General features: G+C 50.9%; 1 protein-coding gene across 3 annotated transcripts in view; it reads right to left on the bottom strand.

Annotated features, from left to right (window-relative positions):
* Nucleotides 1-18,218, bottom strand: part of SRPX (sushi repeat containing protein X-linked) — a 155,740-nt gene that overhangs the window by 100,046 nt on the left and 37,476 nt on the right. For 2 of the 3 annotated variants that reach the window (XM_036088271.2, XM_078065211.1), the window contains exon 1: nucleotides 10,080-10,263. The exons of the other annotated variant lie outside the window; for it this stretch is intronic. In XM_036088271.2, the coding sequence (XP_035944164.1) occupies nucleotides 10,080-10,167 (88 nt within the window). In that variant the 5' untranslated portion in view covers nucleotides 10,168-10,263. Of the gene's footprint in view, nucleotides 1-10,079; nucleotides 10,264-18,218 lie in introns of those variants that run through there. 3 annotated transcript variants of the gene reach the window in all.

Genomic DNA, 18,218 nt, shown 5'->3' with positions numbered 1-18,218 from the left:
GACCAGCAGAAAGATTACAGGCTCCTAAAAGAACAGCACCCGGCAAAAGACAGATGTCCAAGTCCAGCCCTCAGCACCCAGGTAAGGGGCCCGGACAGGGTGGCAGGCCATGCCACGTAGCAAGGTCCTGGCAGGGCAGCAGCTCTGGAAAGATGCCCAGAAATGCACGCAGCATCAAGGGAGTCAGTCAGCAGCTAGCAAAGGCCAGTCGGCCTCCAGCTTTGAATTAGGATACCAGGCCTGGGCCAAGAACTGGCAAGAATAAACACGGTCTTCGTTTCTAGAGGGTCTGAGAGGTGACCAAACCTCAAACACAGATAATGAGACACCCAGTTATCTGTCACATGACTTGACAGTAACAGCGTATGGTGCTAGTTACAGCATGCAGGCCTACATCTTAAAAGACCCCCGACCAAAGGCCAAGATGAGTCCTGAGCTGAGCCTCATGGTGAATGAGAAGCAGCCCCAAAGGCCTAGGAGTTTGTTAAAACGTAACTTCTGATTTCATAGGTCTGAGGTGGGGTTTGACATTCTAGAGTTCTCTAAAGCTCCCAGATGACGCTGGTTCTCGGTCCATACCTGGAATAGCACGGCCCTAGTTCAGGAGTGGCAGACTTTTTCTGTAAAGGGCCAGACCATAAACACTTGCGGCTTTGCAGGCCGCATCACCCGTGTCACGACTGCTCAGCCCCGCCACGGGATCACCAGGCAGCCATAGACAGACAGTATCCAAGCGGATGAGCAGGGCTGTGATCCAGTGACACGGATACCTGAATCTCATAGAATTTTCCCGTGTTAGAAAATATTCTCCTTCTGATTTCTCCAACCATTTTAAAACTGAAAAACCATTCTTAGCTCACTGGTCATACAAAATCAAGCAGTGGGCCCTATCTGGCCTGCCCAGACTGACTCTGGAGATCCCTGCCTTAGATTCCCAGTCCCCAGCCCAGATCTGCCAACGCAGAATATCGAGCCCACCACCCCCCGCCTGGAAAAGGTGGGAGGCTCCCTTTTTATTGCTGTTACCAGTTCTGTCTTCCTGACTTGCCTAATCCGTGGGGTATGGGGGCTGCTGAGTGCGAGGGGTGGCTTGTGCTCTTCGGACTTCCCCGATGGCATGGCACCCCCACACACGGGGCTGCCTCCTCCCACACCCCAGGGGCATCAATTGCTAGGACAAAAATGTGTAGTCCCCGTGGTGGCAATTCGCAGTCACAGGACGGGGTCTCGCTGGAGAGGCGGGGCAGGCCCTGATCGTGTGGCTTTCCTAAGGAGCTGAAGTTAGTTCTAAGGGACAAATTCTCTGCAGAGCTGAGCCACGCGAGGCCCCTGTCACCACCGATCACTGAAGATGGTTCTGCTGCTGTTGGAGGTTCAGCCAGGCGGGAGGGCTTAAAAGGACACAGAGTCAAGGTCCCCCTCAGGATTGGGTTTGTTTTGGAGTTGGAAGAGGGAATGGAGACCTAAAGGCTGTGCAGGCTTATCTCAGGAATGTCGGGAACTTCGGAAAGGAAGTCTAGCGACCATGATGAAGGCAAAGCCCACAGGAAAGAGGGGGAGGAGGGGAGGGGAGCTATTGTGTGGCCCATAGAAACAGGCAAGCCGCCCTGGCTTGGCAAAGGGCTGAACTCGTTCATCACATCAGTACTTCTGAAATTTCACCGTGGATAAGGGATCGGTGGGGGGGATCTTATTCGAATGCACGTGCTGATTTGGTAGGTAGGTCTCGGTGGGGCCCAAGCTTCCCGCACGTCTGATCTGCTCCCAGGGGATCCCAGGATTCACGCGTGCCAGGATGCTGTCCATACGCCAGCACATTTTTTTGTTTTGTTCTCCTTTTAGACAGTCACAAGCCGTGAAAGACTATGGCGGTGTCATGGCTCACATGGGGTGAGCACTGACATCTAGGACCCGCATGCACAGGGTTGTTCAGGGAACTGCCTACACCATCACACCCACCAAAAGAGCGAGTGGGGTCTCAAATCATCCTGCCCGCCACTCTTCAATCCCGAGTCCTGGGTCCGCCTCCATCCTTTTCCTACTGAGCCCAAAGTCTGTCTCCTGACCAAGCCCGGTGCCCCCGTACCCACACAGGGCATTTCCTTCTCATTTTCCTTCTAATGCACCCAAGGGTGCCCGATGACCAGCAGTGGCCCTGCAGCCAGCAGTGAAAGGGTGGAAGGCAGCCGCAGGTGACTCTCACCTGTATCCTGCCGCAGCTGGCAGAACAGACACTGCTTTCTCACTCAGTCCTTGAGTGGAAGCTGTTAATGACCTGAGCTAAAATGCTACCACTTAATCAAAATGACAGATAATATCAAGAGTTGCTGAAGGTGTGGAGAAGCTGGAACCACCACACGCCGCTGGTAGGAATGGACAAGGGGGCAGTCGCTTTGGAAAATCATCCAGGTATCTATCCAAGAGAAATGAAACCGTATGCCCACACAGACTATTTACTGCATTACTCATAATAATCAAAAAGTGGAAACACAAAGGTCCATCAACTGATGAATGGATAAAATGTGGTCGGTCTACCCATGCAGTGGAATAAACCTCAACCATACAAAGGAATCAAGTAGTGATACCTGCCTCAACACGGATGAACCTTGAAAACATTATGCTCAGCGAAAGAAGCCAGGCACAAAGGACAAATATTGCATGATTCCATTTATACAGAATGTAATGAATAGGCAAATGTGTAGACACAGAAAACAGGCGAATGGTTGCCCAGAGCTCAGGGGTCAGGGGTGGGGAGTGATGGCTAAGGGGCATAGGGTTTCTTTTGGGGATAATGAAAATGTTCTAAAATTGTGGTGATGGATACCCAACTCTGTGAACACACTAAAAATCACTGCATTGGTTTCAGTGGGTGAATGGTACGGCATGCGAATTATATCTCAATAAAGCTGTTAAGAATACGGTGACCTATCAGTTGGGGAGCTCAAAGCAAGTGGTGGAGAGAGGGAGCGTCCAGGACTCACAGCCCATGAGGACACGAAATGAATGAGAGACCCTAGGACCTGCTCCCACGGCCGGAGGCCTCCGATCCATGAGTAACTAATGGGGAAACAATATGATGCCACCCCTTGGAAAGCTAAATGAAATTCTAAGTGGAAACAGGATTTCAGCACTGGATAGTTAAAGGAATCGGAGCCTTTGTCTGACGAATGCTGAGTCAGTGGCAACAAGTCTGTCAGAGTTCCCACACGGAACAGCCAATCTGGGGGCAGAGTCTCAGAAGGTGGCGGACGTGGCCACACCACCACTTCCTCACCACTCCACAAAGGGCCTGCCAAACCTTGGCTCAGTCTTTGCCCTGTGACCCTAATTCAACCAGTGTTTTTGAACATTCCTGGATCCCTGGATCTGGCAGGGTCATTCAGCTCAGCCACCCACCCAGTAAGTGGCCGGCCAGAGTCATCAGTCAGAGGGTCCCGGGGTGCAATCGGCATTGGAGAGACGGTTGCTCCTTAGGCACAACCGGGCGGACGCCGCCAACAGCCAGCGACAGGAGACGAGAAACCAGCTGCCGGTACCTGTGACCACAGGTCACTGTGAGAGCGAGCAGAGCCGGAGAAAGTGCGCAGTGATATCTCAAGGCCAAGGCAGAAAGTCTGCCCCCAGTTCTATGTTTGGATTTGTCTATTACTCATAAAAAAAAGTTTTAAAACCAATATACTCAATTTACAACCCCAAACCTCCGGGATAATCCAAGCCATTAGGTCCAAGCCCATTTATCTTCCCCCCTGGAGAACAATGCAGAAAGAGGCATCCAGTATGAGCTAAGGATTACGGGTGAGTGAATCATGCAGCTCAGGAATGAGCACTCCAGAGGTTTCTGAGTCGAGTGCACCACGCGAACTGTAAGATCCAGGTGAAACCAATTATCATCTGGAAAACTTGGGAGCTTAGCAATGCTACCAATGACTTTTCTCTTGCACAAGCTTTAGTCTTAAACCTCGATCTGCAAATCCTGCCCCTGGGACTCCTGGGAGTTTCTAAGTCTTCTAGAATAGTGTCCCAGGGGGATTTGAAATCCAAGAGCCTCAGCCATTAACTAAGCCCTGACTGTTCGCCCGTCCTCTCCTGTTGAGGGCAGTGCAAATTTCCTCTGACATTTTGCTGTCTTGCATTCCTTTTTCTCTGGGAATTATCATCTTGGAAATTCCAGTTAAATCCTGCAGGGATATCTGAAACAGAACCCTTGCTCTCTACCGCAATTGTTTTAGTCAGTTCGTTAATCCACAAATACTGACTAACGATCCTCCTCCAGGTCACAGACTCTGGGCTAAGTGAGAGGTACAACGAGTTGCCAGGCCAGGCCCGAAGGCGATTACAATCTATGATTATGCCGGCTTTGTTGGGTGTTGCTTTTTAAGCGAGGAGAAGGAGACGTTGTACCTTTGGTCGTAATCCGAGAGACTGCGGGCTCATGGGTTCAGTCACGGTTTTCCCACTCTGACAATTTCATTTTACTTCGTATGTGGATTTCTGTGCCCGTTAAGGGCAGCTTGCTCACAGAATCATGGAGATCACCTAGTGAGTAATGGTTCTGAATTGGGGTAAGGGCCTTCTCCCCCTGAAAAAGAACACCCACGCAGATTTTTGTTTCCAATTTCCAAACGTTCTTAGAGAAGTACCCAGACCCCCTCTGTTAACCTTCCTTGGGCCTGCGGGACCACTGTCCCAGGCTTCAGCCATCCCTCAGCATCATTCTCCGATATCCAGGCCCAGTGCTCCTGCATGGCTGCTCTCTGGGCTCCCAGGGCCTGTCCACCTGCCTCTGCTACAACATTTGCCCCCACAGAGAAGCCGGGGTCTACTTCCCTGTAAGACAGAAAGCCCTGAGAGAAGGAACTCCCCTCCTTCTTCACCCCGTTGTCCCAAGCACGCCATCATTCGGTGTCCACTTGAAAAATTCTCCGGATAGAGCCCAGTTTTCATTAGAAAAGGCAGTAAGGGATTCTGTTTCAGAACTACATTCAAATATCCAAGAGAAAAGAGTTTGGGCTTAGGGGCACCTGGGTGGCTCAGCTGGCTAAGCGTCTGCCTTCAGCTCAGGTCATGATCCCGGGGTCCTGGGATCGAGCCCCGCATCGGGCTCCCTGCTCAGCGGGAAGCCTGCTTCTCCCTCTTCCACTCCCCCTGCTTGTGTTCCCTCTCTCGCTGTGTCTCTCTGTCAAATAAATAAATAAATAAAACCTTAAAAAAAAAAGAGTTTGGGCTTAAAAGGCTCCCATAAACAATGGCCCATAAAAGCTGACAGTCAAGAACTCACACAATGGCCAACGGAACGAAGGGGCTGGCTTGAGAAACTCCCCAGGAACTGGAACTCATTCACAGCGCTCGGCTGGAAGTGAATCTTTAACCTGGGTATTCATCATAACTTGGCGGCCACAAGTTCATACTATGTTATAGCCTGGCAAAAGGAAACCTTCTTCTGTTTAAACTCAATCTTCACTTTCAATTACCCATTTTAGCCTCGTTCTCTGAAAGGGGAATTGATGTAGCGCACATATTTGCGTTCACTAAGGAAACCATTCAACCACTTTGGAAGGGGCTGGAGCAAAGTGGCCAACAAAAATAATAAATGTACGCTCCAGCCTGTGGCTGCAGTAAGTCTCTCGCCTTACAGCCCCCAACAGAGAAGGTTATTGCTTAAACAGAGGGTGTTCATGGATTTAAAAAGCAACCTCTATAACCAGCAAGCCACAGTCCCTATGCATGGAGATTCATGGTGGCACAAAGCCCTGTGTACCTGTGCACGTTTCTCTCAGCTCTTTTCTTTCCAGTGGCCCATCAGCCAAATTATAGGGCTATTAACTCGATCAGCACAAATACCCACTTGGCTCTAGGTGCTCGGCTAGGCACCATGAGAAATACAAAGGGGAAGACGTAGTAGCGCCTGCCTTCCAGAGCTCAGAATCTAGAAGTATACAGGAGGGCGTAAATTATTGTACCATACGACACATGTCATAAACACCACAAGAGAAACATGAAGTGCCGTGGGTATTTAAAGGAAGGCAGAAGCTTCCCATTCGAGGGATCAAGGAAACGTTTCACCCAGGAGAGGGTGTCACTGGAGGATGGGCAGAATTTGGGCAGACAGGTGGCTGGGGCGGGGGCCGGGAGGCGGGGGGTTCCAGGTGCAGGAAGCAGCAATCACCAAGAACGGGGAAAATGTGATTCAAGCTCTGCAAAAACAGGTAGTCTGTTTCGGCCACATTTTAGGAAACCAGGAGGGAAAGGCTGAAAATTAAGGCTAGAAGCAATTGTGTAGTCCCCTGAAAACAACTGAGAACTTTCTAGTTAACGTGAGAGAGGACGGGGAGCTGCTGCTCTCGGTTTTTGAGGCAGACAGTAATGTGATAAAAGTAGTTGTACTTAAAAGACCAGTATCTGGCCGGAGAAAGTAAAATGAGTCAGAATGAGGAAGACTAAAAGCAAGAACGTTCTAGTAACCATAGAGAAGAGAGGGGCTATATTTCAGTTGTGGTGTGAAGACTAATGAGGTGAGAAGGTTTGAAGACAGTCCTTGAAGGACGATTTCTGGTGTCTCTTTAAGCTCACAAATCTATGAAATGAGAAACAGTAACACCAACATACTGGACTGCAAGTGTTCTCGGTGAAGAAAATGCTAGATGAAAATGTCCTGCTCTCCCCAGCACTCCCCGCTTTTTATTCCCCCCTTTTTAATGAAGAGGAATTTTGTCAGCTCCTTACATGTTTTAACTCCGAACAGAAATTTCTAGCTTAGCCTGCTCCTGGAGAGACTTTAATTGTAGATCCTGGGCCAGGTGTTCAGTTCCTAATACTTATCTGCAAAGGTGGCACTTCGGGGGACTGCTTTGGCTGATGTGGTCTGGCTGGGCTTTGAGCAAACCTCACTCGGTTTTCCTGACTGGTGAAACCACCCTAGTTCACCAGTTTTCTCCAGGCATAAGATTCACAGAGCCTTTCTTAGTGCCCGCAGTGCTCATTCTTCGTCTTCAGCCTTGCTCACTGGTGGAGGTGGGGTAAACCTCCAAATTCTCAGGTGTAAAAGAGGTTTCAAGGGTTCATTGAAGCACAGAATAAAAACGGAAATGCAAATCAAAACCACAATGAGTTATCACCTCACACCTGTTAGAATAGCTATCATCAAAAAGACAAGAAATAACAAGTGTTGGCCAGGATGTGGGGACAAGGGAGGCCTCTGTGCAGTGTTGGTGGGAACGCAAACTGGTGCACCACTGGGGAAAACAGTATGGCGGTGCTTCAAAAAGTTAAAAATAGAACTACCATATGATCCAGCATTCATTCCACATCTGGGTATTTATCCGAAGAAAATGAAAACATTAACTCAAAAAGACATCTGCATCCCCATGTTCATTGCAGCATTATTTACAATAGCCAAGATACGGAAGCAACCCAAGTGTCCACTGATAGATGAATGGATAAAGAAGATGTGGTATAGATAGATACATACACACACACATGGCAGCCATAAAAAAGAAAGGAATCTTGCCATTTGCAATTGACAACATGGAATTTCGAGGGCATTATGCTAAGTAAAATAAGTCAGACAAAAGATAAATCACCATATGATCTCACTTGTATGTAGAATTTGAAAAACAAAACAAACAAAAAACCCCAAGCTCATAGATACAGAGAATAGACTGGTGGTTACAAAGTTGGGGGGGGATGGGGGATGGGTAAAATGGGCAAAGGGGGTCAAAAGGTACAAACTTCCAGTTACAAAATAAATAAGCCATAGGGATGTAATAATGTACAGCCTGGTGATTACAGTTAATAATACTGTATTGCATATTTGGAAGTTACTCAGAGTAAATCTTCCAAGTCTTCATGGCAAGAAAAAAAAATTGTAACTACATATGGTGACCGATGGTAACTGGACTTCTTGTGGTGATCATTTCACAATGTATACAAATAGCAAGTTATTATGTTATACACCTGAAACTAACATGTTATGTCAACTATACCTCAAAAAAGTCCCCAAAAGAACAGAATGAAAACTCTTATCTCTTATAGCCATAGAAACACAATCAAACACAGACAAGTTTGCTATGAACTTTCTATACATTTCGTGTGGATTTTTGTAGACACCGTGTCTTTGCTAGGCTGCAAAGAATGAATCAGATGGCCAGAAAAGCTGCATCAATTTCAAAGAACTCCAGAGACCTTCTAGGAGTGGAAATGATTTACTCTCACTCTGACAGATTTGCTATTAAATCTCAGACAGTTATATAATGGTGATGAGAGTGATGGGGACCTTCATCCCCACCTCCCTCTTTCAGAGGTTCCTGATTCCAGGCCTCTTACCTTCTCTCTTACTGGAGACATAATGTCCACTTGCTAAGGGCGTGCCTCTGAAATGATCTGCAAAGCCCCTCTGTCACCCAGCACTTAGGGTGAATTCAGCTGATGTGATTTGCCTTGGGACCCACTGGCCTAGAGAGTCTCCCCTCCCCAACCTTCCCAAACCTCTGGCTTGGACTGAAATCCCCTCCTTTGGATTCAGCAGCCCCAGCAGAGCACATTTCCTGAGAGACCCCACAGAGAGGCGCCAAAGTGGGGGCAGCCTGCTGGCTGGCAGAATTAGCCAGGGGCAGTTCCCCAAAGACAGAGAGGAGTGCCCAAACTGGTGCACCCATTTTTCTGCGGATGCCTGGGCCCTGGCAGCAAGCTACACTATATAAGGGTAGAAACTGGGAGAAAGGAGAGCAGAGGGATTTCAAATGGAAAAAGAGAAGAGGCCCCTTGGCTGAGAAAGGCTTGAGCAGATGTACGGGCAGCTCAGAGACGCCTCCCACTTCAGCGTGAAAGGCTGCCTCTAGCTTCTCATCTTCTCTCCTGCTCCCAGTCCAGTACTGACCTCCCCTGCCCCTCTAGGTTCATTGTGACCCGACTCCTGCTAAAGGGGAGTGGGCAGCCTGGGAATGGCACTTGCCTGGGGCAGAGGATGAAGTCTCCTTTCTACTTTGCCCTGAAGCAGTTCCTACCAAACAACTCAACACACGAATGTTCCTGTTTATCACTTCACACATTTGTTCGATTCACTCATTCATTTGGGGCTGTGCGGAGTATTTCCGGCAGCCTTCCCTACATCTCCGGAGCACACTATCTGGGAACCCTCCACCGCCCGCGGTCCTTCACCCAGAACTTGGTAGGTTCATTCCTCGGACCCCCGATTTAAACTGCCCACAGTGTTGAACGCAAAGCCAAATGTCTGCACGCCCTAAAGTCCATGTCACCCACCTTCCCACTAGCACTAAATTAAAATGCACCCCCGGATTTCTTCTCCATTCCAGGGGGACAGGGGTGCATCCATGTTGTCCTGCTCCCCTGAAGCCCTTTACTAACCTAAGACTCCCAGATGAGGGAGTTAGCTGGAGCTTTTTTAAAGGTTTTGTCAACACCAAGAGAGCCCCGAATAAATACCCGGGGGCCCCTTAGATGCTAGAGACCACGCCCCCCGCAACAAGCAGCCACACCCCCTGCCTCACAGCGCCGCGCGTGGGTAGTCCCGGGCCCCTGGGGCTAACCGAGCGCATGCCACAAGTCACCACTCTCAGCTGGCACCTCTCTCCCAGAGGCGCAGGCTTTCTCGGAATCCCCAGCAGGGGGGGTTGGTCCGGGGGATGTGGGAGAGGCCCCAGCCTGCGCCGTCCAAGAGAGCCGCTCGCCCGTGGCGCGTGCCCTGCAGCCCCCGGGGTGGCCCGGGCCCTCCAGTGGGAGCGGGTGGGGGCTCCTTCCAGGACAAGCTGCGCCCCCGCCCCGGGCCTCGGCCGTGCGCCACCCCGTGACAGGCACAACTCCAGGTGGGGAGAAACCAGCCCGTCGCCAAACTTCCTTTCGTGGCCTCGGGCGCCAACGTGGGTCCGCTCGGGCCCCCGGCAGCGCGGACGCAGAGGGTCTGGCGCTCGCGGCGCCGGGCGCGGGGCTGACAGCCGGCTCTCCCCTCCCGGCGCCCAGACGCGAGCCCGCTGCCCGCCACCCCCTCCCTGGGGCCGCCAAAGCCGGGTCCGGGGCAGACAAAGGGCGCCCCGCCGGGGAGGCTGCCCCGCCTCCGCTCCTACCTGGGAAGGCGCGGCTCGGCGGGAGCCGCAGCAGCAGCAGCAGCAGCAGCGGCGGCAGCAGCGCGGCCCGGAGTGCGGGGCTCCCCATGTTGCGCACGGCGCTCGCTCGGCCACGCTCGGCTCCGCTCGGCTGCGCTGTGCTGCGCGCCTTCAGGGGGCGGAGGAGACAGACGGGGCCGAGGGGCTGCGCGGCGAGCGGGCGAAGCCGAGCTGGAAAACTCCTCCTCTCGCCGCTATCCCTCCCTCCCCCCCTCCCTCCTTCTCGCCTGGGGCCTCCTTCCTCCGCCTCCCCGGGACGCTGGCGCGGTCCGGGGCCCCGACCCAGCCCCGCCTTTGGTGCCGGCGCTTCTTCTGGAAGCGGGGCTGCACCCCACCCCCCAGGGCCAGAGAGCGCCAGGGGCGTGCGCTGGCACATCGGATGACCCCGAATATCTTCCTGTTCTCCCATTCCGCTTACCCCGAATACACACACTGGTGCCCAACCGCCTCCCAGATCCCGGGCCCCCACGCTGTCATCTGTGCGGAGAGCCGCGTGAGCCATTCTGTGTGAAGGGACAACCGATCGGGTCCACAGTGGCCCCTGCGGCCGGGCTACTAACGGCCACGTTCGCTGATCTGACCCTCACGACCACGTCTCAAGTTCGGTACTATGATGCCCATTTTACCCAAGAAGACACCAGTGCTTGGAAACTTGCCCAGTTCACCGATCCGGGCAGAGAGGGGATTTGAAGCTAGGTGTGCGGTTCTGCCGGCACCAGCGTCCATACTGCAGCTTTTTTGTTTCTCTTCTGTAAGGGAATGAATCAAGGGCTGGACGGGGTGCCTGCTGAACTGCGGTTTGGAATGGGGCTTGAGGTTCTCTTTCCAGGGTCGGCTGATGGACAAAGCACAAGGCACAGAAAGTTCCCTGTCTCACTCCCAGTCTTGGGAATGCAGCTTTCGTAGTTTCCTGCAACCCGATTTCCCCATTTCCTGGGTGGTTCTTGACCACCTCCGAGGACACCAGGACCAGCCCGAAGCCTCCATCCTGTGGCCTGGCATCAGGATAGGGTTTCTAGGCTGCCTGCAGGACGGATCTGGTTTCTTCGAGGCTTTCCCAAATGGTTTTGTTTTGTTGTGAACCCACAAGGCAGCACTTGGCTCCTTTCCTGCCCCAAAGAGGTCTTAGCTAAGGCAAATTGCGATCAGGGCTGCTGCATCAGGTTGTGCACTGTGCAAAGGGAACTGGAGGAAGAGGCAAGTCGGAGGGGAAATCCAGCCACCTCTGGGTCAGGGAGCCCTGTGCCTTGGCAGGGGCCACATACATTGTGGAAGGGCAACTTTCCCCTTGCCACTAGTCTGATCCACTAGCTAGGCTAAGGGCCCTGGGTACATCCATCCAGAAGGTTTTCGAATTCTTTTATCCCAATTCTCACAAAAGCCCCTGACTTGAACTTCCATCTTATCCTCTCGCGGGCTGGGGGTGGGGTGCTTTTCTCCATCTCCTGTGAGATTCTCCACAGCTGCTCCCTCCTCAAGGAGCCAACAACCCTTCAATAGCCCCCCAGTCACAAGAAAATGAAGGAGAGCGGCCTCATCTATGGCCTCTGTCAGACCCGAGTCGGCTCCGCCTGAGTGGTTCTCAATCCTGTCCAACCACAAAGGGCGGGGCGAGGGGTGGGCATTTCATGAAAACACCTTATCAGAGCTGGACCCCAGACCAATGAGACTACAATCTTTAGGGAGGAGGCCTGGAGTTTGACCAGATGCCTAGTTTTGTTCCCGCATGTTCAGTGGGGCAGGTTTTAGAATGGGCTAAATTCTGGGCCAGCGTTTCTCAACCTAGGCACTATGGACATGTGGGGCCTGACACTGCTTTGTCGGGGAGAGTGGCTGCCCGAGCACTGAGGGAAGGTCAGCATCCTGGGCCTCTGTGAACCAGACGCCAATAAAACACCTCATTTTCCAAGTCATGACAATGAAAAACCGCCAGACGTCGTCACATGTCCCCTAGGGGAAAGTCTGCCCCCAGTTGAGAACAACTGTTCTAGGCTCATGAACAGAGGTGAATGTGCACCCCAAATTCCAGGTCCAGGTTAGCCTGCCCAGTGGCCTTCCTTTACTGTGTCACCTCTGAAGCAAGCTCTCCTCACAAAAACCAGCCTAAGTTCTATTACTGGGCCGAGAAGGAACCCCTGGCGCTCTCCTAGCACCTGAATCTGGCTGAATTATAACAAATACCACTCTCCGTGTCAAGGCTTTTTCTCTTTGCGTGTATAATGCTAAGTGAAATAAGCCAGTCAGAGAAAGACAAATACCATATGATTTCTCTCATATGGGGAATTTAAGAAACAAAACAAAGGAACAAAGGAAAAAAGAGACAAACCAAAAAACAGACTCTGAACTCTAGAGAACAAACTGACGGTTACCCGAGGGGACGAGGGTGGGGGGATGGGGGAAACAGGTGATGGGGATTAAAGAGTGTACTTGTAAGAGAGCACTGAGTAACGTATGGAAGTGTTGAATCACTACATTGTACACCTGAAACTAATATAACACTGTACATTAACGATACTGAAATAAAAATAAAAATAAAAATAAAATATTATACCAAGTTTTATGGTAAAAAAAGTTTTTTCTTTGCTGCTCCAATCAGATTTTATTATTTAGTCATAATGTTATTACAATTATAATAATAATAGTAATATACTACTACTACTAATAATACTATTATTATTTTTTAAAGTAGGCTCCACACCCAATGTGGGGCTTGAACCCACGACCTGGAGATCAAGATTTGCACACTCTACCGACTGAGCCAGGCGCAGCATCACTATTACCATTATTCCAGGTCTCTGACAGAAGGGATGAGGGTGGAGGAAGCAAAGAGGTTCTCAGTTCATCCCACAATATCTCGGTAGACAACAGGACGGTTACGTAGATGAATAAATCTGTCAAACAACTGAACCCAGAAGATGGGGTAATGAGTTGATGGAAACAGGAAGGGAAGTCGCTCAGGGAGTGCCACAGAGCTTTGATCTCATTCCTGTCCTGCCTGACATAACAATGAATGAATTGAAAAAAAGACATTGTTGGTGTGAGACACCAAGACAGGCAGGCAAGAAGCAGGTTCCCAACATCTCTAGGGGCAGGAACGCGGCGCGGACGCTGAACAGTGAATAGGGATAAGTAGGGCATCCTACATTAGATCGCAAAAGCCAAGCGCACGGACACAGAGGAGGGGAAATGGCTTCACGGGAACACCCGTGAGAACGCAGGCTGGTTGCTTCCAAACTAAGATTGCCCGGGCCCCCAGGGCCATGCTCACAGTGCCTGGTCGGTCCGCCGAAGCACTCCTGAGTGCTGGGCACGGTGCCCGAGGAGAGCGAGGAGAACACGGACACCGAAGCCTGGCGGGGCGCGGAGGTGACTTTCCACCCTGTGCAGTGGGGGGCGCTTGGCTTCAGCACCACGGGCTTCTCCCGAGTCCCAGCAGAGCGACCCACGGCGGAGAAGGAAGGGGATACCCAGGAGTCGCCCCCACTTTCTGCCTTGGGTTTGTCAACTGACACCAGTGAAGGAGGACCTGCCGGCCCCCTCCCTCCCTACTGCAGGACACAGATCTCCTGGGGACGTCAGTCAAGGCCCTTCCCTGCCTGTGCCGCTGCCATTTCCCCCACACCTCCTCGTCCTTCTAGGCTTTCAAACCCCTTCTTCTCTTTCCACCTCCTTTCAGAGTAAAGGGCCTGCAGTTTGAGAGGAAAGTTGGTGGCCCACTGTACCTCAGGAAATGGACTGGCATTTCCCAGTGTCGAGGAGCCACTCCGAAGTGAAGCGGCCTGTGTCAGTGCTTCGCAGACCATCTGTAGTAAAGGACTATTATTTTAAGATGTCCAATCCAAAAAATAAAAAAAATAAAACAAAATTCCCAGGGGCACCTGGGTGGCTCAGTCGGTTAAGCGTCTGCCTTCAGCTCAGGTCATGGTCTCAGGGTCCTGGGATCGAGTCCTGAGTGGGTCGTGCTTCCTGCTCAGCAGGGAGTCTGCTTCTCCCTCTGCCCCTCCCCCCACTCGTGTTCTCTCTCTCTCTCTCACACTCTCTGTGCTCTCTCTCTCTCTCTAATAAATGGATAAAAAAACTTTAAAAAAAACACCAAAATTTCCAATCCATCATTGTTCAATGCTTTTGTAAAATCACTAAACAGGATTCACTAGAAAAACAAAATGAGAGAAAAAAAAAAAAAAGCCAGAGAGCAGCCCGGCTCCGGGGACCACACTTTGAGTAGCAGAGTGAGAGTGGATTTAGCTTTTTACCTGCTGCTCCTGTACGAACTACAGACTATAGTAAATGCTCCAGGTTTCTGGGAACTCAAGACAAGGACCAGGAGATTTGACCTCAGTCTCTTGGAATCCCGCTAAAGGAATGCCAGAAAGATAGGGTGTGTTGGGCCGGTACTTTTGCTGACCCGTATCTATTAAACATCCAGATCGGAGAGGGTTAAAGTGAGAATGCTCCAGGTCAAGATCAAAGAGCTAAGGCCGGTCCAAGAATAGTATCTGTTTACAATCCCCTGGCTTCAAGAGATTTCTTCTCTTTCTAAGATAAATATTCAGAATGAAACAACACAAGCTCTAGGGGATGAAAAATGTCTGCAGTATAAGGGAGAGGGACTATGTCTGCTCTAAAGATTCAAAGGAAACCATCTCTTTTTTTTTTTTTTTTTTTTTAAGATTTTATTTACTTGACAGAGAGAGACACAGTGAGAGAAGGAACACAAGCAGGGGCAGAGGGAGAGGGAGAAGTAGGCCTCCCAAGGAGCAGGGAGCCTGATGCGGGACTCGATCCCAGGACCTGGGAATCATGACCTGAGCCGAAGGCAGACGCTTAACGACTGAGCCACCCAGGCGCCCCCGGAAACCATCTCTTTTATAAAAATCATAAGCTACCAAGAAAAGGAAAAGCAATTGTAGAAAATACTTATTTGGCGTATTCAGTAACAGATTCGAGGCAAATGCTTTTAGAAAGTAGGAACAGGAGGTCGTACCGAGAATTGAGAAATAAAAGAACGCAGAGATTTAAAAAGGTAATTAACAGCTTTCGGGTTCAATTGCCACATGCTAGGAAGTCATTATTCCTGTCTTGACAACCAGAAAAAGCTGGACAAGCAGAAAAATCAATCCCTTTTCTTGGACCCAACAAAAAACTGGTTTTTCAGGGCAAATTGTCACCTATCACTACCCAGAAAGACAGGCAGATCCACACAGTCCCCGCGGAGATGGGCTTACCTGGAGCAGAAGACACCCGGGAGCCATTAATTGGTAGGAACACATAAAAGGCAATTTAGAAAAATTGCCAGAAGCTGAGTGTGGCCTGTTAGGAGCGTGAGAAACTCCTGGGGCTGAGGCACTGCACAGACTCTTCGTGGTACTGTGGCCTTTACCTCCCAGAAGCCTACCAGGTTTTCACGATGAAGGTCCAAGAGAGACCCTGCCTGCCCTGGCAGGGGGACAGGGAGAGCAATCATTCTGAGATAGGCCCAGAGACTTCTCCACACAAATGGGCCACTCTACAAGTGGACGGACTTCACCAGAGCCTTATCTCACCCCAGGGAAGGGTATTTCCTTCCCCTGTCTTGATTAATTCCCAGAAAAACCTCATTTGGGGAACTGCTCACGTGGTCGGTTCTCACCTTGCCCGAGTGCCACGGCCACTCCAAATCTGGGTCATAGGTGTGGTTACAGGAACCAGATCAGGTCAGGAGTAGAACTTTATCCCCGAGCCTCCGTAATTAGAGGGGTGAGCACAGGTCCCAGGCAGGCCAACCAGGCTGGCTCAAAAAATGTTAAGACAAAGCCCAGTGGAAAGAATCCCTCTTTGGGTAGGCGCTGTATGAACGGGACTTAGGAAATGCTAGCTCTGAGTGGGGCTCGGAAAGCCAGAAGACACCACCGTGTAAGCCTCTCTGCCACCAGGGCCATACGACCCGGGAGATGTAGCAATACTTACTCAAGGTGGCAGTGGCAGATAGGGATGCATCTTGAAGTCTCTGGCAAGCTCCGAGCAGGTCCTGAAGGCACAAGTAAGGTGCGTTAGGAAGGGGCCCAAAGGCCCATGGCACCTACTTTTGCTACATTACCTTCTGTCTTCCGGCCTCCATCTCGGGCCTGATGGAGCATTGCCTAGGACCTGGTGACTGAGGAAGAAAAGCCTCAGAGCGCTGTGCACGGCGCATCCGTCCCACCTGAGACGGTAGGGGAGCGTGTCCCGCACCGCAGCCCTACTCTCTTGACAGCTCTGAGGGGCCGTGTTGAGGGGAAATCCACCTAGGAGGCAGGACTTTGACTAGTCGACCTGATTATGTGAATAGGCACCCACAAGGGGATATGGGTTTTCCTCCCCTGTCCACATATTTCTGCCAAAATCACCATCCCACGGTCCTAGAGAATCCCTTATGTGCCATCACGGTATTCCCAAGTATCGCTTCCCGTCAAGGGACGCCCTTCACAGCAAATGGAGTGAGGCAATGGGCGCGCGCTCATGGAATTCACTGGTCTTACCATGTCCCCATCGGCCTGAAGCAGCTTGCTAGAGGCAGAGCGCCCTTTCGAAGACACAGTTAACGCACCAGCTAAGTGCATCGCAGCGTGGGCCAAGGTCCTCCCGGATGCTGTATATGCTTTCAGTCAGCATCCCATATATGATGCTGTTACTCCCATAACCAGTACTCACTGATCCATGAGTACAGGGGTGAAAACGGGAAGGGAACCATTTACCGTTACCTCCGGTGATCCATTAGCAAAATGTTACTGCTCATCCCTGGGATGATGCATAGGCTCTGCGGGTCTAGAGGTCTTAGTTCCAAAGAGAGGAATGCTTCCATCAGGGGGTCCAACAATGACCCCACTCAAAGGGAAGTTGAGACCGCTGCCTGGGCACTCAGGGTGCCTTGTGCCACTGAATGAATAGCAGAGAAGGGGGTGACTACCTGGCTGGGGTGATCGATCCTGACGGTCAGGGAGAAATCGTGTTGCTACAACCACACAGTGGGCGTGAGGAGAACGTCTAGAAAGCAGGAAATCCTCCAGGTGCCTTGACTACGCCCATGTCCTATGATTAAAGTCCACAGAAAACTACAACAACCCAATTCAGGCCAGGCTGCTAGTAACCCAGAGCCGCCTTCACGAATGAAAGCTTGTGTCCCTCCACCTACCAAGCAAAGAGCCATGACCAGCAGCTGAGGGGCCTGCTGACATCAGCAAAAAGAATATGCAATGCTAGCATATAGGAAGAAGGTAGTTATAGAGATCAGCGAGGACCACGTGACCGTCACAGAGACAAGGACCGTTATAGTTATGAATATTTCTTCCTTATTTTAATATAGATGTCTCTATATGCGTTAACTGGATATTTTTGTTTTTCTTTTGCATCCCCTTCTCATCTCACATAAGATGTATTAGTACTACTTAACTTTAACTTAATAGCTCAGGATTTAAGTTATATGATATCAACGGAAGGATGTGAACCAGCTTGGAAAAGGATCAACATCACCCAAGGACAAAAGTGGAACTTTGCATTCTCCTTGGGGAAAAAGTTACCATTTTGTTGTTGTTGTTGCATAATGCTATGCGGAAGTAGGACTTTGATAGGGTCCTTCTGCAGAGATTAAGTATACCTTAAGGAGATGTATATGGATACTAAGTTGACTAGGGGTGGATTTTAATGACTTCGTCATGAGTCAACTTGGCTAGCCTGAGCTACATTTCCCAGAATTCACTCTCTCATTTGTTTCCAGTTAGGGTCGGTCACAAGGGACATTCTTGGGGAATCTGGAGGCTGGAAGGGAAGCAGTGGCCATTTCATGGTTCTCACCTTGCCAGTTTGCTGACATACCTCATCGGCGTCAAGCAGCTGCTGGGCCTGCAAGTACCCTGCCTTCCCCTGACCCTCCCTCAGACCTAGCTGACTCCTAGGCCAGGTGTACGTGCTTAGCTCTGTGATAAAGAGCCCCGCTTCTGCTGGATACCCTCATCACCAAGGTCAGAGGCAACAAGAGCTGACATAGGTCACGCCCTTCCCCACGGGGTTCCAGCTCAAGATGTGGGTTCCAGTCTGCCCTCGGTCTCCCCCCTCCACTTCACAGCTTGCCTTCTCTACTGCCTC

Source organism: Halichoerus grypus, chromosome X, assembly GCF_964656455.1.
Source record: "Halichoerus grypus chromosome X, mHalGry1.hap1.1, whole genome shotgun sequence".
NCBI classification, from domain to species: Eukaryota; Metazoa; Chordata; class Mammalia; order Carnivora; family Phocidae; genus Halichoerus; species Halichoerus grypus.
Note: the sequence above shows the minus strand (reverse complement) of the source record. Positions and strands in the feature narration are given on the sequence as shown.